Source organism: Mesoplodon bidens (assembly GCF_964165515.1).
Source record: "Mesoplodon bidens genome assembly, chromosome: 15".
Lineage (NCBI taxonomy): Eukaryota > Metazoa > Chordata > Mammalia > Artiodactyla > Ziphiidae > Mesoplodon > Mesoplodon bidens.
The window spans coordinates 65,178,283-65,203,382 of NC_138171.1; the positions used below are offsets into that span (position 1 = coordinate 65,178,283).

The 25,100-nt window shown below is 56.8% G+C and overlaps 2 protein-coding genes across 19 annotated transcripts in view; one reads left to right on the forward strand and one right to left on the reverse strand.

The window, feature by feature from the left end:
* The window catches only part of TSC2 (TSC complex subunit 2), a gene marked incomplete at its 5' end in the record, with an annotated part of 38,084 nt that extends 19,192 nt beyond the window's left edge, over window positions 1-18,892 (reverse strand). For 8 of the 18 annotated variants that reach the window (XM_081257083.1, XM_081257079.1, XM_081257082.1 and 5 more), the window contains 18 exons: window positions 194-300; window positions 1,072-1,194; window positions 4,786-4,902; window positions 5,397-5,552; window positions 6,701-6,782; window positions 7,211-7,314; window positions 8,227-8,364; window positions 9,243-9,386; window positions 10,209-10,335; window positions 11,397-11,470; window positions 11,800-11,925; window positions 12,341-12,389; window positions 13,030-13,147; window positions 14,166-14,310; window positions 15,109-15,219; window positions 16,855-16,941; window positions 17,993-18,159; window positions 18,685-18,892. In XM_081257083.1, coding sequence (XP_081113209.1) covers window positions 194-300; window positions 1,072-1,194; window positions 4,786-4,902; window positions 5,397-5,552; window positions 6,701-6,782; window positions 7,211-7,314; window positions 8,227-8,364; window positions 9,243-9,386; window positions 10,209-10,335; window positions 11,397-11,470; window positions 11,800-11,925; window positions 12,341-12,389; window positions 13,030-13,147; window positions 14,166-14,310; window positions 15,109-15,219; window positions 16,855-16,941; window positions 17,993-18,159; window positions 18,685-18,892 — 2,183 coding nt within the window. Of the gene's footprint in view, window positions 1-193; window positions 301-1,071; window positions 1,195-4,785; window positions 4,903-5,396; window positions 5,553-6,700; window positions 6,783-7,210; window positions 7,315-8,226; window positions 8,365-9,242; window positions 9,387-10,208; window positions 10,336-11,372; window positions 11,471-11,799; window positions 11,926-12,340; window positions 12,390-13,029; window positions 13,148-14,165; window positions 14,311-15,108; window positions 15,220-16,854; window positions 16,942-17,992; window positions 18,160-18,684 lie in introns of all 18 variants that reach the window. The other 10 variants (XM_081257081.1, XM_081257077.1, XM_081257080.1 and 7 more) reach the window with 3 other exon arrangements.
* Window positions 18,875-24,887, forward strand: NTHL1 (nth like DNA glycosylase 1). The gene is made up of 6 exons (XM_081257094.1): window positions 18,875-19,005; window positions 20,255-20,493; window positions 21,037-21,207; window positions 22,131-22,290; window positions 24,483-24,588; window positions 24,669-24,887. Exons 1-6 carry the CDS (start codon window positions 18,891-18,893, stop codon window positions 24,790-24,792), a joined length of 915 nt encoding a protein of 304 aa, XP_081113220.1. The 5' UTR covers window positions 18,875-18,890; the 3' UTR covers window positions 24,793-24,887.
* Window positions 24,888-25,100: the final 213 nt, after the last annotated feature.

Here is a 25,100-nt window from a genome sequence, read left to right on the forward strand (position 1 = left end):
GTGGAAGCAAGTGGGAGAAGCACTGAGGCCGGAGCTCCCGCTCCACAAGGCTAAGGACGGATGCAGGCCCCAAGCCCCAACCCAGGGCTGTGTTCAGGATGCCTCTGGGACCTTCCCTCAGACACAGGACCACCCCAGGGCAGAGGGCAGCGAGCTCCCCACCCCCCACCCGCCCCAGGACCCAGAACCGTACATGTAGTCACAGACGCAGTAGGGGCTGAACCTCACAAGCCCGTCCTTGCTGGGCAGGCCCAGGCGGTGCAGCGAGTCGGCCCGCAGCTGCAGGAGGAAGTCGAAAGCCTGTGGAGAGGGGGAGGCATGGTCCAACAGAGAGAAAGCCACCACCCGGCCACACAGACCTGCGCAGCTCTCGGGAAAGGCTGGCGCGCTAACAGCAACCACGCCCTGACTTCATCGCAGATGGTGGTGCTGGCGGAGAGGCGCAGGCACTCACGGCCTCCTCTCTCAGAGCCCATGGAGGCTGTGACATTCCCACAAAAGCTGGGCAACACGGCAGCCTCTCACACCCAGGGCAACAGGGGGAGTGGACATACTGCACCTGCCCAGGCGTCATCGCACAGCCCCGGTATAGACAGCAGAGCTCTGCTCAGGACACTGTCGCTTCCCCCAGCTACTGGTGGGTCATTTAACTGAGCTCCCCAAACGACAGGGGGCTGCCCCATTGGGCGGACGCTCTGAAAGGGACCGGGGCTTCTATCCCAGCGCCCTCTGCTCATCCTGGTGCCAGCTCCCATGGTGGGAGCTCAAACCAGTATGCCCTGCCCTGCACCCCCGCTGCCAGTCACTAACAGACTCCGCGGCACCAGGGGTCTGGGGCTCCAGAGCAATTCCCTTTCTCTGCCCCCATCTCAGGCCGCCATGTGACTGAGAGGCATACAGACCACAGGCAAGGGAAAAAGCAGCAGGTTCTGGGGAGGACGCAGCCACAGCTGGTGCTAAGGAGGGAACAGTCTGCTGAAGACCCCTCCCGGGCCCCCCACCGCCTCTCCAGCCTGCAGCCACTGCGTTCACCAGGCCGGATGCAGCTGCTGGGTGCCCCAGGGAACATACCTGCAGCCGGATGCTGCTGGCAATGGGCAAGGTGTAGGTGTGCTTGTAGTGGAGCTGGATGTGGCTGACAAGCGTCTCATACACACGTGTGGCGTGGCTGGCAGGCAGGGCGTACAGCTTGGTCTGCAGAGAGAGCGTGCTGGTCACTGCAAGGGCAGGAGGCCAAACTCCAGCCAGGGAGTCAGCACCTTGATGCCCAGGGGGAGAGGCCAGGCAAGCACTTTGGAGGTAACTGGCCGCACCCACCATTCTTTAAAATGTACGAACACCTCAAGCCACCAACTCCGCTTCAGGGCTTCATCCCACGGGTACGCCCACATGCGCCCACCCTTGGTGAGGGCAAAAAACCAGAAACAGCCACGTATCTGTGTTATCAACAGGGAATCGGTTAATGAATCAGAGAAACCTGCCCAATGGCGCACAACACAGCAACGCATGACAGGATCCACGTGCACCAACAGAGCACCTTCTCAACGCCACGAGGCAAAGCGGGAGAAACCAGGGGCAGAGCAAGGCAGGAGGTGTGCTTTGTGAGGGGTTATAAAGGGGATAATTCCCCTAGCTGCTGGGGCTGTTATTAACCCCACAATAAGCCCGTCTCCCCCACCTCTGCAAGGTCAAGAGCGCCTCCCTGACAAGCGAGGCTACGGGAGGCCAGGTGTGAGAGTTCGCGGTGCTGCCAGCAACCTGGTTTTGAGGGCAGGAGTTACAGGGTGGTGCTGGGGCAGGAGGGACCCAAGGGACCCAGCTACAGCCAAGGGTCCCCTTTGTGGTACTCTGAGCCTTGGAGGAGAGCAGTGCTTCAAAAACGTATCACTGATGTTCTTTTATTTACTTATTTATTTTGAACTTTATTTTACTTATTTTTTTATTGATATTCTTTTTAAAGAAAAAAATAATTAACAGAGTGGTGTCTCTTTGGTTCAAAAACAATATAGGGACTTCCCTGGTGGTCCAGTGGTAAATGCAGGGCACGCAGGTTCAACCCCTGCTCGGGAAACTAAGATCCCACATGCTGCGGGGCAGCTAAGCCCATGTGCTACAACAAGTGAGCTCGTGCACCTCAACCAGAGAGCCTGTGTGCCACAAACTACAGAGCCCACGCACTCTGGAACCCACACGCCACAACTAGAGAGAAGCCCACGCGCCACAACTAGAGAGAAGCATGCGCGCCGCAACAAAGAGCTGACGCGGCCCCCAAAAATAAATTAATTGAAAAAAAACAACATAAAAGCATTATCCCTGCCTTCCACAAAGAACAAAAAACACACGCGAGGGAGAGGGGAGGGAGTTGGTCACCACGCTTGACAAAGCACAAGCATCTCAGGAAGGACACCCATGGACTCGGGCAGCCGCTGCTCTGCCTGCCCATTTTCGTGGGAAGAAAGGAGGGAACCGAACTTTTTGCTACGTTTATGCTGTTCGCGTGTTTTAACTGGACATATATATTACTTTTTAATTACAAAACAAGAAAAATGAAAACAGGCTGGCCCAGGACTTTGCTCAAGTAGGAAACAGCTCGATTCTGCGGCCCCGGGTCGCCAGGGCTCAATTTCCAAGTGAGGGCAATAGACCATCATCTCTTTTTCATTCTCTGTATAGGCTTCTGGGTTCATCCGGGCCACAGGGTTCCCCACAACCCCTCAAGTCAGGGCACAGGGAGCACGGGGCTGCTATGGACAAGACACCAAGGAGGTGCCGTCCACTTTCTTTTTTTTTTTTTTTTTGCGGTACGCAGGCCTCTCACTGTTGTGGCCTCTCCCATTGCGGAGTACAGGCTCTGGACGAGCAGGCTCAGCGGCCATGGCTCACAGGCCTAGCCGCTCCACGGCATGCGGGATCTTCCCAGACCGGGGCACGAATCCGTGTCCCCTGCATCGGCAGGCAGACTCTCAACCACTGCGCCACCAGGGAAGCCCTGCCGTCCACTTTTTATCAAACTTTAAACTTCCACACCAGATAATAAAAGTCCATCATGTATAAACATGACGGAAACTGTTTTACCATCAACATTTTACGCAGTATAGTTTATGAACCAATTGATTCAAATATTACATTTTACACAATACTGATACTGGCAGGTGACCTTAAGTATAGATAACACCACAATGCTTTGCAAGTCAGTGATCGAGGGTAGTAGCCAGTGGAAGAGCCTGATCGCGACCCTGCTGGGGACATAAAGGGACAAGTCCACAGCTCCAGCGAGCCTCAGGAGCCAGGCGGTGCCCGGGAGCATGTGAGGACAGCCACCACGCAGGAGAGCGAGCATGACGTGGCAAGGATGACTGGGAACAAAGAATGTGTGCAAATTGTCTAACTGATAAAGGAGTTGTATCCAGGGTATGGAAAGAACCCTTACAACTCGAGAAAGACAAATAATCCAGTTTAAAAATGGGCAAAGAGGGCTTCCCTGGTGGCGCAGTGGTTGAGAGTCCGCCTACCGATGCAGGGGACACAGGTTCGTGCCCCGGTCTGGGAAGATCCCACATGCTGCGGAGTGGCTGGGCCTGTGAGCCATGGCTGCTGAGCCTGCTCGTCCAGAGCCTGTGCTCCGCAACGGGAGAGGCCACAACAGTGAGAGGCCCGCGTACCGGAAAAAAAAAAAAAAAAAAAGGGCAAAGGATCTGAACAGACATTTCTCCAAAGAAGATACACAAACAACCCATCAGCACATGGAAAGATGCTCAACGTGATTAGGAAAATGCGAATCAAAACCACAATGAGATTTCATTTCATACCCATTAGGATGGTGATAATCAAAAAAAACAGAAAATAAGGAGTGTGAGTGAGGATGCAGAGAGAATGGAAGCCTCATCCATTGATGCTGGGAATGTAAAATGGAGCAGGCCCTGTGGAAAACAGCCTGGCTATTCCTCAAATGATTAAGCAGAGTTACCAGCTGACTCAGCAATTCCACTCCTAGGTGGATCCCCTAGAGAAATGAAACACGTGTCCACATAGAAACTGTGTGTGTTCACTGTAGCATGATTCACAACAGCCAAAAAGTGGAAGTGACCCAAGTGTCCATCAACTGATGAATAGATAAGCAAAATATGATCTATCCATACAATAAACTATTACTCATCCATATAAAGAAATGAAGTACCGACACACACGCTACAACATGGATGAACCTTGAAGACATTATGCTCAATGAAAGATGCCAGACACATGAGGTCACATATTGTGTGATTCCATGTCTATGAAATGCCCAAAATAAGCAAATTCACAGAGACAGAAAGTGAATTAGTGATTGCCAAGGGCTGGAGGTGCTGAGGGGAGAATAAGGAGTGACCGCTAATGGGTATGGAGCTGCTTTGGGGTAAATGTGTCTAATGATGGCTGCACAACTCCATGAATACAACAAAAACCACTGAATCATATACTCTAAACGGGTGAATTGTATGGCATGTAAGTTACATCTCAAAAAAGCTATTAAAAAAAGACCAAACAACCATGGGGCCAGAATGGACACCAGCCCTTCCCACCTCATTGGCTATGGGGAGACCTGAGGGGGTGGTTCTGGCACTGGCTCGGGAGTGTTTCCCACAGACTGGCTCTGGCTGGGCCTTGTCCACCCTTCCCTGACCTGGTCAGGGCTCTGACCTGGTCCCCCCACTGTAACAAGGAGTTGGGATCACACCCGGGAGTGCCCAGGTCTCCTCGGGGATGTGTCCCTAAAGAGCAGCACTCCAATGAGATGCAGAGGCCCACCTGAAGGATGACCAGGAGTCCCAGGACTGCAGTCTTCACATCCTCCAAGGAGGCCGAGTACACCACCACATCCCTTTCCTCCAGCTCAGGGGGTGGAGAGAGGGAGCGGGCAATCACCTACAGAGAGAAGATCTCTATTTAAATTCCCAACTCTGGGCTCCCTGAGGCAGCGACCATCAGATCTGATATTTTCTACCAAAAAATACTTTCTCCTTTATTTCTCAAGAGGAAAGATGCACTCCCCTCATCCAAGGCATAGTTCAGAAACTGCAATGCATTTTGAAATTAAAAGGATGCTGGCTGTGCAGAAGGACAATGTGCCCAAATCCCACCCACAGCCAGTCTCCCCCGAAGCCACAGAGCCATGTCCCAGGACCCCTGGGCAGCACGGCAGCAGGACAGTGCCAAGTAGCAGCAGGCCCGGCCAGACCTCCCAACACCGCCCCATCTCTGCTAGGAGGGAACCCCATCTCGGAGAGACCCAGGCAGTCTCCCTGCAGAGAACAGAGACAGCGGGTCCAAAGAACACTGCTGTCCGCTGGGCTCTGCCACAGAGAGGGGTCCCAATGGCAGCCCAGGCGCCCCAAGCCCCAGGCCCGAGCGGCTCTCACTTTCTCAATGATGTCCAGCAGGCTATTAAAGTGGTGGGTGTGGCAGCCTTCAGCCAGATCTACCAGCAACTGGGTGGCCAGCTTTCGGACTTGGTGGTCTTTATCCTCCGGGACGTGGGAGAGCTGTGAGATGACCACTGAGTTGATCAGCTCCTCCTGCACCAAGCACACGAGAAGCCAGGTGAGCCACTGGCCACGGCCAAAACTCACCTAACACGTCGTTAAAGACTTGGGACAACCGCGGCGGGGTGTGCAAGTGCCTGAGAGGCCCAGGCCCCTTCCAGGGCACTCTGTGCGTCCCCTTGGCTCAGGAGAATGATGGCGACTACACGTTGGCCCAGCCGGGGCATGGCCCACGGGCTCAGACTCATACGTGATGCAGCAGTGAATGTCCCCGCTCCCTCTCTGTCATTCAACATCACAATTAAGAAGGATCCCATGTGGAGAGCTCTCTGCGTGTGCGCCCTGGGGATAGAGGGACCTCGTCCCCGACATCACAGAGCCCACTATAACGGGGCAGCAGGATGAGCGCTTTCATGGAAGCAGGTACAAAGCGCTACAGGAGCAGAGAGCAGGATGAGAGCGACCCCAACACGAGGGACTCAAGAAACCAGAGGGCTTCCTAAAAGAGGCAGCACTGAGCTGGACTCTGAAAAAGTGAATTCCAAGGGACAGAGATGCAGGGAAAGGGCAGACTGAGAGGGTAGGAAGGGTGGGCAGGTCCTAGGGATACCAGGCATTCCAGCGAGGCCTCGGTGAGGAAGGTGCTGGGAAGCGAGGGGAGATGCAGAGCCTGAGCGCACCTCCCGGAGAAGAGAGCCCAGTGGGCAGGGGCTGCTGCCGTTTCTGAAAGAAGGACAGGCCCTGGCTGCAAACCTAGTGAAGGATGGACTGGAGGGGAAGAAATGCAGTAGAGAGGTTGGTAGGGGCTGGCACCACCCTGGCATCTGGTGATCAGCCCAGAGCCCGGAGGATGAGTGTGATTATAAAAATGAAAAGAAAATGTCCCCACGCAAGACTGTTTTCCTGAGGGCAGGGACTATGCCCTCCTGGTTGCTCAGCCACAGGCCTGGCAGAAGGCACCAAGGAAGGAAGGAAGGAAGGAAGGAAGGGAGGGAGGGAGGGAGGGAGGGATGAACGAGGAAACAAAGCCTGCCACAGAGAGGCGCTGGCAGACCCCAGGTCCCAGGCCGACCCCAGGAGGGTCACGCGCTGCCTCTCGGGTGAGCATCGCCCTGCATGGCTTGTGGAGGCCGCCCTCGCACCTGCTGCCCCAGGGCTCCCGCGCCAGCACGGATACACACCTCATAGAACTGCCTGTTGATGAGCAGCACGAAGGATAGGACGTCCAGCACCTTGATACGCACAGCGCTGCGCAATTCGTTCCTGGGGGCAGGGGCACACCTGCTGGGGCCAGGCGGGTGCACCAGCCACCGGCCTCACCCTCCGCCAGCCCGAGCAGCCCAACCTCCAATGGCTTCCCTGGGGACCCAGCCCCCAGACCCACCCGCCTCCATGTCAGGCAAGACTGACTCCGGATCCTCCCCGCATGGGGCCCAGCTCGGCAACATCCAGACCAAGAATGGGGTAAAGGGGCAGAGAACCTGGCCCTCAGAGATGGCCTCTTTCTAGATGACCACTCCACAGGAGGGAGTAAGCACAGAGGCCTCAGAGGACTCTGTCCTCTGGAAAACAAACCCTTTCCTGCTTAGTGTGAACTGTCACTTTCAAGAATTGGAGAGGAAAGTGCTAACTCTCAGTGTCCTGCCTGCAGTGCAGACACAGGGTCAGGCGGGCCTCCAGAGGCTGCCTACCTGAAAAATCTCTCCATCAGTAACTGCAGGTTGTGAATCCAGCCATCCTTTGCTGGATGGATTGACTGAGCCCTGTAGGTTATTAAGTTTAAGAGGGAGGACTCCTGTCAAAAGAAGAAAGACCTGGAGTGAATGAGCCGCTCTGCCCTTCCAGAGGTCTTTTGATAAGTACGGCCCCATGCTGCTGGCCCAAGAGACCAGCCACTCCGAGGCCCAGGTAGGGAGCCCACACAATAAAGGCCCTGCTGGCAGCAGTGAAGATTCATTTAAAACCCACGTAATGGACTTCCCTGGTGGCACAGTGGTTAAGAATCTGCCTGCCAATGCAGGGGACATGGGTTCGAGCCCTGGTCCAGGAAGATCCCACATGCCGTGGAGCAAGTAAACCCGTGTGCCACAACTACCGAGCCTGTGCTCTAGAGCCTGCACACAACTACTGAGCCCACTTGCTGCAACTACTGAAGCCCACATGCCTAGAGCCCATGCTCTGCAACAAGAAAAGCCACCGCAGTGAGAAGCCCATGCGCCACAACGAAGAGCAGCCCCTGCTTGCCGAAACTAGAGAAAGCCCACATGCAGCAATGAAGACCCAACGCAGCCAAAATAAAGAAATAAAAAATAAAACCCACATAAAAGCCTTGCATCAGGCTGAGCCCTTCTGGCACCAGGACTGCCTGCCTTTCGGGGAGCAGATATGCTAAGCATGATGCCAACTGGCCCCTCCCTCCGCACAGGTGGGAGGAAATGGATGCTTAGGCTGTGATGTGCTCTCACAGACCCACACGCATTCAGCCTCCTGACGGCCCGGCAGACTTCCCTGCTGGAGCACAAATCCCAGGGGAGCAGAAGCCTGCCAGGGTTTTTACTTCAAACTCACGGAAAACTTGCCTCCAGACCCACATAGCCAGACCTCCGGGAGCTGAGCAGACCCTCCCCTCCCCCAGCAGCCTGACCTAAACCACCCTCTTGCCTGAGCACCAAAGGCCCCACTGTGTTGGAGACAGAGGTGGTCTTACAGGCCTCTGGTCTGCACATCTCTCAACAAGCTCAAAGTATCTCTCCTGCGAGCCGTGGAACTCATTTTGATCACACAGCTCTTCCACCGTGGTCAGCAGGTCGTGGACGATGGCTCTGAGTTCTGGGCTGTCCAGGCTCTGCAACACAAAGGCACGGTTACACAGGAGGGATTTCAGCTCCCTTCAAGGACTCGGCATCAGAGTCCTCAGCTCAAATGAGCTGAATCCAGACACCCCCTCAGGTCCTCCCACTGGGCAGGGGGCATGAGTGCTATTCCTGCCCATTGGGGAATGGTGGGGCCCAAGGGGTCCTGGCTGTGCCCACACGGCAGGCCTCCACTACCAGTGTGTTCACGCCTCCCTCAGGCTCTCGCATCTTCTGGAGGCCCCCAGGGGTGTGGTCTCCCAGACCATTACTCCAAGATGAAGCACTGCCTGACCAGCTAGTCGTGACAATGGTCTGGCCCAGCAGCCACCCCTGAGGGACAAGAACCCAGGACCTGCTGAGTTCCGGTCCTTCCTCCCACGGGCCTGGCCGTCCACCTAGAGCCCGCCCCAGTGCCCCAGCCCTGAGCCCATGCTATATGTGGCCTCATCTCATCTGCAGCCCCTGCATCAGCACATCCTCCTTCCTGCCACAGTCAATGCCCTCCTCCAAAGTTCCACCACCTGCGGGCAGCATTCGAGACACTTTGGGAACTGTCTTCAGGGTCCACTTGCAGGCCATGGAGGCCACCTGGCGTGTTACTCTGTCGATCTTGATTGACTCTACCCCCCACCCACCTTGCTCACCTATTACATAGTCCTGCTCCAAGTGATAGAGGGGATTTGGGAAAAACAGCCGTCTTCAGTGGATGGCGAGTTGCCACCCAAGAACCATCAGAGAACACGGCCCAGCAAGCTCTGAGGGAGGGCCCTGGAGGGGCGGGGAGCTGCCCCCATGGGTCCACGCCCCCCAGGAAGGGGCCCTCTGGCCAACGGGTCGGCCGTCTCGGTTCTCCCTGTGCCCACCTCACCTGGAGCTGCTGAAGCAAGCGTTCAACAATGTTCAGCAGGATGTCCCACGTCACAGCCTGGAGCTCCCTCCGGTACTTCTTGATGAGTCTGGTTATGGAGAGGACGATCTCATAGGACACCACCTCGTTCGGACAGGTCATGGCCTAGAACACAGCCCAGGGGGCACGCAGCGTCAGCCCCTTCACGCTCACGCACAGGAAGCCCCAGCACGTTGCCATTGGAACCTAGCATGAGATGCCTCGCTCCCACACACGTCTCGCGGGCCACAAAAGTAGTATCTCAGGAACCCAGAAGTGTGTTTTCTATACTGGCTCCAAAGGGCCTGACATAGCCAGACCATTCACTTCAAATTCTGGGCCCCTGGCTTCCTGGCCTAGAGGAACCTGAAAGCTACCCTGATGCAAGCAACGCGCAGAGAGCACGCCCTCCACTGCCCAGGAGATGGGGTGTGGCCAGAAGGACCCCGTTAGGGGCAGCTGGGCCATGACACAGCTCATCTGCTTATCAGGTAAGATGAGGACGTTATGATTGCCCCAGCTCACCAGGGTGCCATGATGGCTACATGAAAACATGCAAAGTGCTCTGAACTCCGCCAGGCACAGTGGAAACACAAGCTATTATCTCTGGCCTCATTCTAGAGCAAGAGCAAGTTTGCCACTTGACCAAGGAAACTGTCAAAAGCAAGCATGTCACTATCCCCAGGAGGAATCTTGAGCAGTCCTGATGCTAATTTGTAGAAGATGAAATTCATAAATTATAGTATTTGCTTGAAGATAAAACCTTCAAAGGCCCTACATCGCAACCCTACTTGCAAAGCAAGTGACTGCTGCACACGTTCCCCCCGCACCTCCCCTACCTCCTGCCCTGCAGCAGACTCCACGTCTGACAGACCTGTCCCCACTGGGTGGGGCTGAGGTGAGCTTTCCCGCCCTCGCCAGCTCACTGCGGTACAGAAGCCAAGTTACCTCATAAAATGACGGCAACACAGATGTTGGGGAGTTCTTGAGAGAGTAGAGCCGGTGGGCTCCCCAGAGAGCCATGCCAACAAAGAACACAGCTCCTCTCAGCAGTGGGGCATCTTCCATGTAGGCTCTGAAAGCGTTCCCCGGGAAGACAGGATATAAGCAGGGCCCAGCCCAGCATCTACCCAGGCTCCTGGCAGCCTCCCCGGAGGTCCCTACACTTATGAGGCAGAAGCAAAGCTGGCGAAGTGGGCTGGGCAGGGGACTCGGGGGCCAGCAGCAACTGTGTGATTCATTCATGCATTCGCTCAACAGCCCTCAGCATCACGGTGCTGACAGCCTAGGAGACACAGGTGTGAACCAAAGGATCACGTAAATAAACACCAAGGTTCCAACTCAGATTACAGCTGAGAAGGAAAGCCACGGGATATGAGAGCAGACCTGCTCAGGGCGGCGATCAGGGAATCTAACCGCAACACTACAATGTCAAGGACACTCAGGGAAACTCAACCCAGGTGGAAGGACATTTCAGCAAGATGAAAGTTATGTGCAAAGGTCCTGGGTGGGTGGCAGAAGGGCAACATGGCGGGAACGAGAAGCTCACAGGCTGAGCAGGGCTGGACCATCCAGGCCTTGCCATTTGGTTTTTATCCTGAGAGCACTAGGAGCCATTGTGGCTTCAAGCAAAAAGTGACACAGTCAGATCTGTGCTGGAAAAATTATGTGTGGCTGCTGTGTGGAGGAATGGACTTCAGGAGGCCAAGAGTGAGTGCAGGAGAGCAGTGAGGAGGTGAGAGCTGAGGGGGGTGGCCCGGGAGTGGACAGACAACCATCTCAGGGGCAGAAGCACCACCACCTGAGACGGTCTGGCTGTGGGAGGTGAGGCAGGGCCTCGTGACAAGTGGGTGGTGAGGCAGCCCCACTGGAGGAGGTCCGCGTGTGGGAGGGAGGCCAAGAGCTCAGTTTTGCATGTTCTGACTTTACTGGCAGGAGGAGGGGAGGACAGGCGACCAGTAGCATAAGATGTGAGCCCTAGATCAGGGCTCGCTTCTGGAGCAGCCACCCCACCACAACAGGAAGCTCCGCGTCAGCCTGTGCCAAGGCATAGAGCCCACACAGGGAGCCTCCTTGAGGAGGCCCTGCAGCCGCCAAGCCGCCCTCACTCACACCGGCTGGGCCACCCGCACTCGCCTGTCCTCCATGATGCGGCACATATGGTAGATGGCGCTGTGGCCCAGGTGGGTGCCCAGGAGATTGCGCATCAGCTGGAAAGCAAGACGCACCGTCGTCAGACTGGCAAACATGAGTCCGGGGCCTCGCACGGCCACTGCCCTGAAGCCCTCCATGTCCAGCTGTTCTCCACCATCTCCTCCCGGACAGGGGCAGCTGAGTTCTCAAAATGCCACCAAAACCCTGACCTCAGCTCAGCCACTGGGAAAATGCCACTGGCTTCCCCTCAACAGGCCATTGTCTGGCTGCTCTGAGAATAAGATGGCCATTCACTGAGGACAAGATGGCCCTTGTCCTGTCCATAAGCCTGGCTTATCACTTCATCCAGGCAAGAACTCTGCAGAATGAGAGTTTAGACCCCTACCTTCCAGCAAGGCTCACAGAGCTCCTTGACATTGATGGTGCGGCAGAGGGTGACAATGAACAGGGGGAGGCTCTCAGCCGGCAGGCAGTTGTAGCAGACCACGGCGTCCAGCACCTGCAGAGAGACCTGGTGGGGCGGAGGAAGAGTCAGGCCAGCCCTGCCTCCTGCTCACAGGGAAGTGACACCCCCAGTTTCCTCCACTGACCATCCTTTGGTCAGCAATGACTGCCCCTCCCCTCTGTCAAAGCAGCCTTCCTGGGAACCACAGAGTGAGCAAGCATCTGGGAGGCACTTTTACATCCCAGTCACGGTGGGTTATGCCATCATGAATTATGACCCCACAACGGATGTCATCCAACACCCTTACTTACAGGAGAGAGTCCTGAGGCTCAGAGAGGTCAAGCAGCTTTCCCGAGGCCACACAGCCAGTGAGGGGCAGCACAGGGCTTGACCCCAGGGCTTGGGGTCTCACTTGCTACACCACCCGGCCTGCCCAGAAGGATGGTGAAAGGGACTGTCCCTGAACGGGGCAGCTACTGACCTCTATGTCCACGGAGGACACGGTCTGGACGCACAGCAGGCAGATCATGCTGTGGGAAGAAACACAAAGTCAGCTGAGAGGACACTTCCCAGAGGCTGGGTGGCTCCGTTTTACTTCCTGGTTCCTCTATAAAGTCAGTTAAAAAAGTGGCTCGGGCTTCCCTGGTGGCACAGTGGTTGAGAGTCCGCCTGCTGATGCAGGGGACACAGGTTCGTGCCCCGGTCTGGGAAGATCCCACATGCCACGGAGCGGCTGGGCCCGTGAGCCATGGCCGCTGGGCCTGCGCGTCCGGAGCCTGTGCTCCGCAACGGGAGAGGCCACAACAGTGAGAGGCCCGCGTACCGCAAACAAAACAAAACAAACAAACAAACAAAAAAAAGTGGCTCATCCTCCCTCAGGGCTCCCCTCACCCAACCACTGCTCAGCGCTGAGTGTACAGCACCAAGACCCAGCCTCTGCCCACAGGGTCTCACAGAGTTTTTGAACAAATGACAAAAGCAACAATAAACAGGGTATCAGGTAACATCACACATCTGCTACAAACGTTATGTGGAAGGTGGCTTTGGCCACTTCCAACATCTCCAGTTATTTGATGGTTTTAACAGCTTTATTCACCCTACAGAGCTGAACTGCAGAAACAAGACAGCAGCACTGTGATCAGTGCATGTTACTGATCACGTTTTTCTTACTGGACCATGGATGCGATGTATTCATCGAGGTAACAGCTGTTGAATTTGACCAAGTTCACAAGCACCAGAAGGAATTCTGAGGACAGGCCGATGTCCATCCATTGCAGGACAAACTCAGCTAGGGGAGAAAAAGAGGAGAGCAATGTCCTTCCTACTCACCTCCTCCCCAGGAAAATGAGTCCCCATCCCATTCACTGCTGGAAACAGCATCATTGGTCCCCACGGAATGAAAGGCAGGCCAGCATGGGACTGATGGAGGCTCAGCTGGAGCCTGAGCAGGTCAGCATGTCATGGACTCTGGAATTCACCAGCTCCCAGGATGCATGAAGGGGTCTGAGCTGAGGCAGGGGAAGCATTTGTGCATTTGATGCTCAGAGCCCTGACCCCGATGCTGGGGGTGCAAACACGGGCAAGGGTCTAGGAGGCCCCCATCCCCACAGAGAATCTCTGAGAGACACAAGCAATGCTTGGTTGCTAGACACATACACTTGGACAGAAAAGCTAACCACATCCTCACTGTCAGCACCTGTCCTGCAGGTAGACCAACAGCTGAGGCCCGTTTCCGACAGAACAGCAAGGCCCAAGTCAGATTTACTTCTTCCTCTGCCTTCCTCTTCTCCCCACAGCAGTGACATGAAATCTCAAGACTCATGGAAACCTCACACCATAAGGATGACAGGGAGGATGGCCACCAAAGGGAAGCGCTAGGAGGCTAGACCGGGCATGAAAAGGGCAAGGAGAAAGACGCAGCGAGGGGGCCCCAGCCCCCCAAAAACCTCAGGGCACTCTGGATAAGACCCAGCCTGAGGCCTGGGTCAGCAGCACACTCTCCCAACAGCAAAACGCAGACCACCTCCTGCCCGCCTAAAAGGCACATCTAGGCCCCACTCCCCAGGGATTCAGAGCCAGCCTGTCTGGAGTAAAGCCCAGACTCTGCATTTTTAACAAGCTCCTGGGGAGATTCGGGGGGCTGATCCTGGTTGCACACAGATAAGCAGACCAGTGTGTTGCAGCGCCCTCTGCAGGCCACCCCTGTGAACTGCAGCACTCCCTCTGGGCCCGACAGGTCTTCCTGCATCCCAGATTAAATTTGATCACCAAGGCCAGAGAAACCTCACACCCAACGTGGCACCCACCCAGCTCTTCCTCCAAGTAGGTGATGTGTCTCCCATTGTCCGTGAGGGCCTTGAAAACTTCCAGTCTCTCGTGGAGGTCTTCGTTAGAGGGGTAATCCTTGATGACCTTAAAGAAGAGGGCCCTGAGAACGCCCAAGCGGTCCCCCTGAAGACAAAACCATCGGGTCAGCAGTCCCGCCAGGATCCCCCTGGGTTTCCCAAGCAGCTGTGAGAAGTCCAAGAAGTGCCGTGGGCTCCAAGACTCCCAACCCTGGGGCCCTTTCTCCCTCCCCGAGGAAGCGGCTGTGAGGGACTAACTGGGTAGGGGATCAGGCGCACTGGTCATCATTTGACCAGTGTGTGTGTGGAGCACCTACTATGCGCCCAGGTCTGGGCACACGGCAGGAGCCAATGCACCCACCCTCGAGGGATGCTCACGGAATGATGATAGCCACCTAACCAAGCTGAGAGTGGGGACTCCTCTGAGCAGTGGGGTGTGAAGGCGTAGAGGAAACAGGCCAAGAGGAGAGGAAGCCTTCCAGGCAGGAATGGTGAGAGGTGGCCTGGGCGTTCCAGCATGGCAGGAGCCCACGGTGAGGGGCAGGAGGTCAGTGAGAGCAAGAAAACAACAGCTCACTCGTACGAGGAGCCATTCTCATCATTTTGGGTGAACTGCTTCATTTACTCCCCAAAACGTCCCAGAAAAAAGGGAATGACAAGCATCCCCACTTTAGAGGAGAGGAAGTGGAGGCTCAGGGGACTCCAGTGACTTGCCCAGGGTCACGCAGATACTAGAGGTGACACCAGCACGCCCACTCGGGCAGTCCAGCTGCAGAGCCTCTGGGAACCAGCGAACCTGTGCCTGGTGCTCTCGCCAAAGACGAGGGTCGAAGCGTGGCCCGCGGGAGCAGTCAGCCCGTGGCCCGCCCCAGCTCCCCCCAGGCACAGAGCGGCCACCTCTTACCTGCCCCTGCACGATGGCCTTCAGCAGAGCCAGCACCGCGTGCCGGGCCTCTGGCGGCCGCTCTGGCTGCAGCAAGTCCGAGACAGCCTTCCAGAGTGCTTCCACCGCGTGCTGCCCGGCAAAGAAGGGACAGGGATTGGTGTGCTGGCCCCTCAACTTGAGGAACAGTTCCATGGGCAAAGGACAGAGCAGAACAACGTGGTCTTTTGACTTAGAACTCACTCCTCTAAAGCCCTCATGTACCTGTCACAGCCCACAGCGACCAAGAGCCTGACAAGGGGAACAGCTCCAAGCTACTTCGAACCCTCACAGGTCCCTTTAACCCTCACCAGGCCATAGTCTGAGGGGAGGGAGGAAAGCAGGAAGGCCAGGGAGGCCGTCCTGGCTGTCCCCAGAGATCAGCAGGGGGTCTCTGAGAACTTGCTCAGGCTCCATGGGAAAAGCCACTGGAAGAGTCTCAGAACCAGAAGTACCACAGCGGTCCCCGGGCCTGCAGCCTGACCCAGAAATCCCATGCTCTGGATCTCCCCTGTGTAAACAAACCAGCTTCGGGCCACTCAGTACCCCACCCCAACCCTGACTCTGCTGCCTGGCTTGACTTGCTAAGAACTCTGTCCAGGCTACTGGAATCTGCCTCCTAAGTCCACTCAGCCCACGAGGGAGCTGCTGGGTGCTTTCCCCTCAGCTCCCAGAATCAGTCTCTCTTGTGTCAGCTTCCCTTTTTCACGTTAACCATCCCTGACTCCCTCCAGCCAGAGTTTCCAGACCACTCACCCTTTCCCGGGCTCACTCCTCTTAAGAGGGGAACTAAAATGTCTTTTCAATGTTGTCTGACCAACATTATTCGGTCATACACTGGAATACACTGGAAGTTTTACTTCCTTTGTCCCATTCACAATACTCCTATTGATGCAACCTAAGCCACAAGAGCACACAGACACTGAGCCCGTGGACTACTCCAGCCTCTTAGGCCTATCTGTCTATTCACTTGACGGCAGCTCTGACATGGCTCCCCTTTCCGTACTTATTGTACACAGACAACTTTAAGAACATAGATGCCTATCCTCACATTTATCCCTGGTCATGTGTAGCCTGCACGTTTCAGATGACCTGCAGAGGTCCCTCTCCCCCTGAGCAAATCTGAACCCGCCAGGTATGAGACCCATGTCTCCTCCTGTATCACTCACACAAAAGTGGGTTGAGGCGAGAGCAGAGCCCTTGAGGAACTCTAACGGCAGGCAGCTTCCCACTCTGTCCACAGGACATCAGGAGAGAGCCTGGAAGTATCTGCCCAAAATAAATACTCCTACGTCTGTGAGGCTGCTTAATACCACCCAAACATCTCTCCCAGAAAGACAGAGACTGGTGTGCCTGGGCTTGTTCTCTGTGAAACCACACGCTCTCCTGACATTCCCCTATTTTTCCTTCCTGCGAATCTGTAACGTGAGAGGACAAGTGAGCGTGCGTTTCTGTAAGCACCACAAAACCACTTCTGGATCTGCTAAAAGAGCCTAATCCCCTTGTTCCCCACCTCCACATGTGACTGGCCTCTCAGGGTTATGCTCAGGACATTTCCAGAAGCTTCCTCATCGCTAAGATGAAGACTAAATTTCCCTCAAATGGTACATATCAGTTCATTAGTGAAGTCAGCTGTCAACCCTGCTCCTAAAAAGAGCCAAATCAGGCTTTAATGCAGCTCACATGAATCCCTCCAGGCACCCAACCAAGACACCAAGACACACCTACCTCTTCAAATTTCTTCGTTTTGGCAACCTCACAGATGTGCCCTATCACCCGGATGCGATTGTTGAGACCACATTCAACACTCAGCTCCTGGAGAGATGAAAGGCCAGCGCTCAGACACCAGGTCTCCTTACCTGCCAATCACCGAGCACTCCAGGAACTGCTCTGCCTCTCCCATGCTGGAGACCCACAGCAGAACCTTCGGAAACCAAGAATCACCAGAGTTGACTAGTCCACCTTAGGGCAGTAAGAACAGACAATTTTTTTTTTCTTCCATAGCTGCACTTTTTTATTGAAATAAAATTCACATATGATAAAATTCACCACTGTAACGACTTTAAACTGTATAATCCAGTTTTTACCATATTCACAGTGCTTGCAACCAGGTCCACTAATTCCAGAACATTTTCATCACCTCAGAAAGAAGCTTCACTCCCCATTCCCTCCCCCCCACCAAGCCCTGGCAAAGGCCAATCTACTTTGTCTCTATGGATTTGCTTATTCTGGACATTTCATATATATGGAATCATACATTATGTGGGCTTTTGTGATTGGCTTCTTTCACTTAGTATAATGTTTTCAAGGTTCATCCATGCTGTTGCATGTTATCAGTGCTTCACTCCTCTTTTTGGCAAATACTACTCCATCGTATGAAGGCATCACATTTTGTTTAAACCTTCACCAGTTGATGAGCATTTTGGTTGTTTCTGAATGGGAAACGTTACAAGTGCAAACATTCAACATTATTTATGGGTAAAGCACTGAATAGGCACATCTGTGAGATTCCAACACAGACAAAAAAGTGAAGCCTTACTTCTCCCAGTAACTCACACGTTACCAGTTACCCCTGGCCATAACCCTAATCACCTGTGGAGACCATGGCCTTTAGGTCGTCTAGTAAAACAGGTTTTCTTGCATCAACATCTGAATACTAACTCAAGTGTGCTGGACCAAGTCCCCAAGATCCTGACTTCCTGAATTTCCAGAGAAAAGACACATGTCACCATGGTACTGGGGACAGCAGCAGCCACACAGACGGTCACCAGCAGCCCATCTCCCACAGAACCTGGTGACAGACCAAACTCAGCCTTCCCTGCACCTCCCACTAAGCTAGCAGAGAAGACCCAGGCAGCTCACTCACTCTCAGGATTTCCGCCGTGATGATAAACTCCGTCTGTTTGCCCTCTGCAGACCTGGGATTTGGCCTTGGAGTTCCCAGTCCCAGGAGAATCTTGAACTTCTCCTTCAAGCCTGAATCTTTGCTTGCTGGCTTGGCCATGCTGGGCAGGGACGCATCAGAGGACTCCTCTGTGCCGACAATCAGGCAGAGATCTCAGGGAAGGCTCCACCCACCTGCCCCGCCGCGGACCGCGGGCCGCCCGCGAACCCTAGGTCTCCGGTGGGCACGACCTTTTTTCCCTCCCACAGCCCCCGAGAAAACTCCACCACAGCCAGGAGCGGTCCCGGCCAGAAATAAACCCGGAAAATGCCAGGCCGTCCGCCCGCCTCAGTGCATGAAGTGAGGGAGGGGAACGGGGCCAGGGGGCGGCCGCCGCGGGATCCAGGAAACCCTGACGTTTGCCATCTCTCTTCTCTCCGTGTGGAGGACGACTGTCGGGGGACGCCGGGAGCAGGGACCCCCTCGCACCCGCCATGACTTAAAACCAAAGAATGCTTGGAGCTCCGGAATCAGGCTGCGGTGGGCGCGCCCGAGAGCCGGGCCTGACACTGCGGGGGTCCACCCCCACGGCCTCAGTGCCGAGCAGGCCTGGAGAGGCAGCTTCCCCCGCTGCACCGTCGGAGTCGGCGGTCAGGACGCCTCGAGCCACTCACCACTCCTAGCGCCCGCAGCGCGCGCGGCAGCCCCGGCGCCGAGAACCGAGAACACCCCCGGCCACAAGCGGCCGCCGGAAGCGCGACCTGCACTTCCGGCAGCGGAAGGGCGCCGAGGGCCGCCCTCTGGAGGAAAGGCTGGGCGAGTGATAGTCACGTGGCGGGGTCCGGGGGCCGCCGGGACGTGTAGTCCGCAGGAATCCGGCATGAATTCGGTGGGCGTGAGGATGGTGACCCGCAGCCGGAGCCAGGGACCCGGGACCGGTCAGCAGGGAAGTAGGGAGAAGCCCGCGCCGCTCCGGAGAGAAGAGGCGGCTGCAGGTAGCGTCGCGCCCGCGCGGGGGCACAGGAAGAGAGGCGGGGTGGGGGCCTGCAAGAGACTGGGGGCTGGGGCCCTGAGTTCCAGCCCTAGGCTCTTTCCCAGGAGACGGGGCTGGGTTCAGGCGTTCCCACCTCCCCCACCTTCGTCCTGTTCAAGAAAGTTCTCCCGGTCCCACTAGCATGCCCTAGGGTACTCCACTTGTGCCAGGCTGATTGCGAGGCAAACCGGCCCTGTCCTCATAGTTGCTTCCAGCTCAGAGGCCCGGTGCCAAGGACTCTCCCAGCCAGAAGTTTTCTCCCCCTGCTAGAGGGTGCCTCTGAGAGAAAATGGGAAACGGCGTGGCTTTCCTTACGTTTACGTCGTTATTAGGGACCTAATTTGAGATTCAGCGGTGGATGAGAACGACAGGGCCCCTGCCACTTGTCCTGCCTGGACGTCTGCAGTATTATCCAGAGGAGGATTCCCACAGACAACCAAAGACCCCAGGGGTAGTCCAGAGAAGATGACACACTGGGCAGAAGCATGGCTGGGGGGGACAGGCACGCGATAATGCCAGCCAGGTAGGCAGGAGCTCTGATGCCAGGACAGAGTTTGGAGTTTTAAACAGGAAGTGACACAACTCAATTCAGATTTTTTTTAGCAGATATTCATTTTTAATTAATTAATTAATTAATTAATTGTTTTTGGCTCTGTTGGGTCTTCGTTTCTGTGCGAGGGCTTTCTCCAGTTGCGGCAAGAGGGGGCCACTCTTCATTGCGGTGCGCGGGCCTCTCACTATCGTGGCCTCTCTCGTTGAGGAGCACAGGCTCCAGACGCGCAGGCTCAGTAGTTGTGGCTCACGGGCCCAGTTGCTCCGTGGCATGTGGGATCTTCCCAGACCAGGGCTCGAACCCGTGTCCCCTGCATCGGCAGGCAGAATCTCAACCATTGTGCCACCAGGGAAGCCCCTCAATTCAGATTTTAGAAAGTTCTCTCTGACAGTGTCAAAACTAGATTGGGGGCACCATGGTGGAGGCTGTTACTTAGAGTCGTCATGTGCTAAAGTGGATTTGGTCAGAGGACCAACGGCATGAGGAAGGCTGACCTGGCCCGGAGCACATGCTGCAGAGGCCAGAGCACCTGCAGTTGTAGTAGGTGATGGGTGGTTGTTGAATAAATGATGTAGGATGAGATAGCAGGTAGGGCAGCGCCCACACCTTTTCCTTACCTGTAGCCTTCACTGAAGGGACCAAGTGGTACTTTTTGCAGAGGATAGGAAAGGCTACAGCCCTGTGAAGCGTCAGCGGAAGGCTCAAAGACTGAATGTGGCCTACGAAGCCTCAGAAGGTGAGAAAGGAGAGAGAGCCGAGCATCTCCAGTCACCAGCCTGGGAGCCTCAGGACTGGCAGCAGCAGCTGGAGAACATCCGGACCATGAGGAGTGGAAAGGACGCGCCCGTGGACCAGCTGGGGGTTGAGCACTGCTATGACCTCAGCGCACCCCCGAAGGTAGGCGGGCACCCATCTGCCGATGACCCCCTTCTGAACAAGACACTTGCTTCCTCTCAGGCCTTTAGCAGGGGACAGCTGGCACATCGTGGGTGTTCAGTAACGTTTGCTGAGAGAGAGAGGGAGTTCCTTACACTTCACTGGCCCAGAGCCTAGTCCTAAGACTAACCTGATTCCAATCCCAGCTCTGCTACCCGGTGACGGGCCTCAGTTTGCTTGTCTGTAAAGTGGGCAGCAGCAGCATCCTTTGCAAAGCAATAACGATAACAAGAGCAACCAAGGGCTGTTGAGCACTGACGTCGTGCCAGGTGCAATTCTGAATGCAGTAATAATTCTTTAAGCCTCACAGTGATCTTGCAAAGCAGGTGCTGCTATTTTCCACATAAGTGGAAAATACACCACACACACACCCTTGGCCCGGGCGGATAGGAGGCAGATACCCCATACACTGCCTGGGGTGACACGTGCAGATGAGTAAAGGGCTTGGCTGGGCTGAGCACCCAGGACCCGCCCCCACCCTGGTGCCTGTCACTGTGCAAGCAGGTGCGGAGGTACCAGGTGCTGCTGTCACTGATGCTCTCCAGCCAGACCAAGGACCAGGTGACAGCAGGCGCCATGCAGCGGCTGCGGGCCCGGGGCCTGACGGTGGACAGCATCCTGCAGACGGATGACAGCACGCTGGGCACGCTTATCTATCCTGTGGGCTTCTGGAGGGTGAGCCCAGCCCGTGGCAAGTGGGGCTGGGGGTGCCACTGGACTGCGAAAGATGTCAGACTGAGTGGGCTGTGGGGTGTGGGAGGCCGGGGTGGGCATCCCTGGCCATGGGTGCCTGGCTATGAGTTCCCACTGGAGCACCACCCTGCCCCTGCCGTTCTGACCAGCCCACAGGGGGCCTGGCCATGGGGCCTCAAGTCCAGGCGCTGGAGCTCCTTGGCCTTTCCTGTTTGCAGCCCACCCCTTCCTTCCTCCACCTCCCTTCCCAGACGCCTGGCCCTTCTCTTCCTCACTAAGGCTGCCCACCCATCTATCCCTTTGTTTACTCCAAGCCTCCCTGGAGTGCACAACCCCTCCCCTCTGGAGCCCCAACAGGCCACAGAGTACAGGGTGGTGGGTGGGCGGGTCTGTTGAAGGCAGCCTGGTGGGTGGGGCTACTTCCCCTTGGCACTGGCGTGGGCTGCAGTTCATCAAATGGGTTTTAAATAGCCCTGTCCACTCAGGCACAGGATGGGAACCGCCCGGCTGGCCTGGCGGCTGGTGGGGGAGCCCCAGGCTCCAGCCTTCCTTCCTGAAGGCCCAGGTGCTGTTGAGCCCAGCTTCTGGCTTAGCTGGTCCTGCTTATCCTGCCTGGTCTCTGGTAGGGAATGATGGGGCAGGGAGACTCAAGCCGGACCCCATGCACTTGTCATTGGCCCCAGGCAAGTGGGAGGCAAGGTCTAGGCCTGCATTGGGCCTTCCTTGGGCTCTCCTGCCCTTGGCTTGTTCCCACCTACTGGGGGGACAGAGGCAAGCAGGTGCCTCTGAGTGTGTCCTGGACAGCTGGCGGGTAGCTCTGGGCACCTGTGGGTTTCCTCTGGGCCTCGTCTTCCCAGGTCGGGCTATACTCCTGACCTCCAGCGCTGACGCCCCCAATCTTTCAGAACAAGGTGAAGTACATCAAGCAGACCACTGCTATCCTGCAGCAGCGCTATGATGGGGACATCCCAGCCTCCTTGGCAGAGCTGGTGGCACTGCCAGGCGTCGGGCCCAAGATGGCGCACTTGGCCATGGCAGTGGCCTGGGGCAGTGTGTCAGGCATTGGTGAGTAGCATGCGCCCACGAGGCAGGAGTGGCCGGCTCCAGGCTTGCTGGCTGCCATTGAGGTTCCCCCCATCCTTGTGACCAGTGACCCCCAGCTCAGGTCTCCTCATTCACAACTCAGCCCGAAGGGTCAGAACGGTGTTCCCAGCCCAGAGCTAGGCCCACCCCACCCAGAGATGGAGGAGGAGGAGGAGTTCCTGTTTGCTGAGGAGCTCCTATAGCATGCTGGCCTCTGGGAGAGGCCCTAGATGGACTCGGGTCTGTGCTGCATGAGGGAGAGAGACACTGGGGTAGAAACACTGATGGGGGCATGCAGGGCACCTTTGGGGTTGGCCTGGTCTGGGGCATTTGGGAGGACTTCCTGAGGAGGTGATAATTCAGCCAAGAGCTGAAGGGTGAGGTAGGCTGGCCAGGCCAAGAGGAGGAAATGCATTGCAGGCAGAAGGAACAGCATCTGCAAAGCCATGAGCTGGGAAAGAAGGCCAGAGCACAAGGTTCTGGAATGAGTGTGGGCAGAGGGGGCAGGTGCAGTGCAGACATGGGGACCCGGGGGGAGGAGGAAGCGGCTGGGGGGGAGCCCTTCCTGGGATCCTTATCCTGGGTCCTTGTGTTGCATTCCGGCATTGGAGGAGCTCCAAGTGGAGACAGACCACTGGGTCGGGGTGGGACTGCTTCCTCAGATCTTTGCCCAGCGAGTGAGGGCTTCTGAGGCTGCACAGCGCAGGCCCAGCCAGCCCGGAAACCAGGGCTTGACCCATGACCTGCTTGTGTGCTCCCACCGTGGTGCTTCTCAGGGACTCATGCAGAGGAGCCAGGAGAGGTGGTGGGGATCCCCCCAGGGCTTCCGAGGCTTGTGAAGCCTGCCCCCTGGGGTAGGGACCCCTTCCCTGCAGTGCCCGCCAGAGGAGTAGGGCTCTGGCTACCTGATGAGGTTGGAGCCCAGAAGCCCTGAAAAGCGGGAGCCAGGCCAGGCGGGGCCAGGGCAGAGCCTCCCTCACTGGGCTCCTGCGGCTGCCAGCCTCTCAGCAGATACTTGAGCTTATCTGGGCGGCTGTCCTCGGCTGCCCGTGTCTAGGAGTGGTCTGGCAGGTCTGTGGGGGAAGGGCCCCCGCCTGCAGCTGGTTGCAGCAGTCGGGAGTGTGGGAATGCTGCCCTATCTGGTTGTCTGTGGGCCAGGCCACCTGCAGGGAGATCCTAGGGAGGGTGGGCCCCACTTCCCAGGGGGTTTCCTGAGAGAAGAAGCCCCCTCGAGTAGAGAGCCAGAGCCATGGGATACAGCAGCTGATCCCAGCTCTGCCCTCCCAGCTGGGTGGCCCTGGGCAAGGCACTTGGCTTCTCTGAGCTGGGCCACAAAGCAGGGGAAGTAGTTGCTCCCATTAGAGGCACAGGTGTGCAGAGCCCTCCTGGACCGGCCCACAAGTATGGTGTGGCCCTGGGCTGGGCTTCTGGGTAACTTAAGGGCACGGTCACCTACATGTTACAGAGAAAGAAACTGAGGCTTGGTGGTGACCCAAGGGTGTGGCTTCTCCATCTGCGTACTCTCCCTGTGCCCCTGTTATCGCTGTTTGGGGCGGGCCTGAGCCTTTTTCCAGGCAGCCAGCAGCAGGGGAAGTGGGCCAGTGCAGGAACTTGCTTTCTCTTCGGCAGACACCATAGGAGGAGGAGGCAGGGGCTGCATCTGGCTAGGGGAGGGGGCCTCAGTGAGCAGGTGCCCAGGCCAAGCCCCAGGGTGGCCGGCCACGGGGAGCCAGGGCTGCGGCCGGGTGCACAACAGCTGCAGCTGGCCTCGCCGCGCTCCCCGCTCCGTCCCTGATGGTGCAGTGGCAGGTGCTGGCTCTGCAGGCAGTGACTTCATGCCATCCCACTAGGTCAAGCTGCTGCCACCCAGCCTGGCACCCATGGCCGGTGCCTGGGCCAGGAGGCACTGCTGCCTGCACCCCAGGAAAAAGGCCCAAGTCCTCTGGATCTGGCTCCAGCCCCTGCCTAGCAGCAGGGATGGCCCATGTGACTCTCTCTCAGGCCTGCGCAGTTCTGGGTCCTCCTCAGAAGCTGGTGGGGGTTGGGGAGGTGTATAGGGGGACTCAGGCTTCAGACTCAGCCCCCCACCAGCCCGCACTGGGAGCCATGGCAGGGATGGGGCAGTCTGGCCCCGTGAGCCTGCCCCGTGTTCACCCTGCCCCGTCTCCAAGCAGCAGTGGACACACACGTGCACAGAATCGTAAACCGACTCAGATGGACCAGGAAGGCAACCAAGTCCCCGGAGGAGACCCGCAGGGCACTGGAGGAGTGGCTGCCCAGGTGTGCAGGGTTGGGGTGGGGCAGGGCGGGCTCCCCTCCCTCCCACCCTCCCTCCACACTGATGGCTCCCACCCCCACAGGGAGCTGTGGAGCGAGATCAATGGACTGCTGGTGGGCTTTGGCCAGCAGACTTGCCTGCCCCTCCATCCGCGCTGCCAGGCCTGCCTCAACCGGGCCCTGTGCCCAGCTGCACATGGACTCTGAGGGCCTGGGGCCTCTGCCCGGCACCACTCTGGCCTCTTTGTGCCTTTGCTGGGGAGCCATAGCCTGTTTATAATAAAGTTTGGGGGCTGTTTGTAGTTAGGGTCTGGCTGATTTCTACCCCGGGGGCTGGAAGGCGGCATGCTGGAAAGCACATGCATGAGCTGTTTGCACCCGTGCTCACGTGTCTGGAACAGGGCTGCCTGGGAGGCCAGGATGGGGACGTGACCATCTGGGCTGAGTGCTGGGGGGCAGGGGTGGCGGGGGGGTCGTGGGAGCCAGTTGCAGCCAGCTGTCTGGAAGCCTGCTGG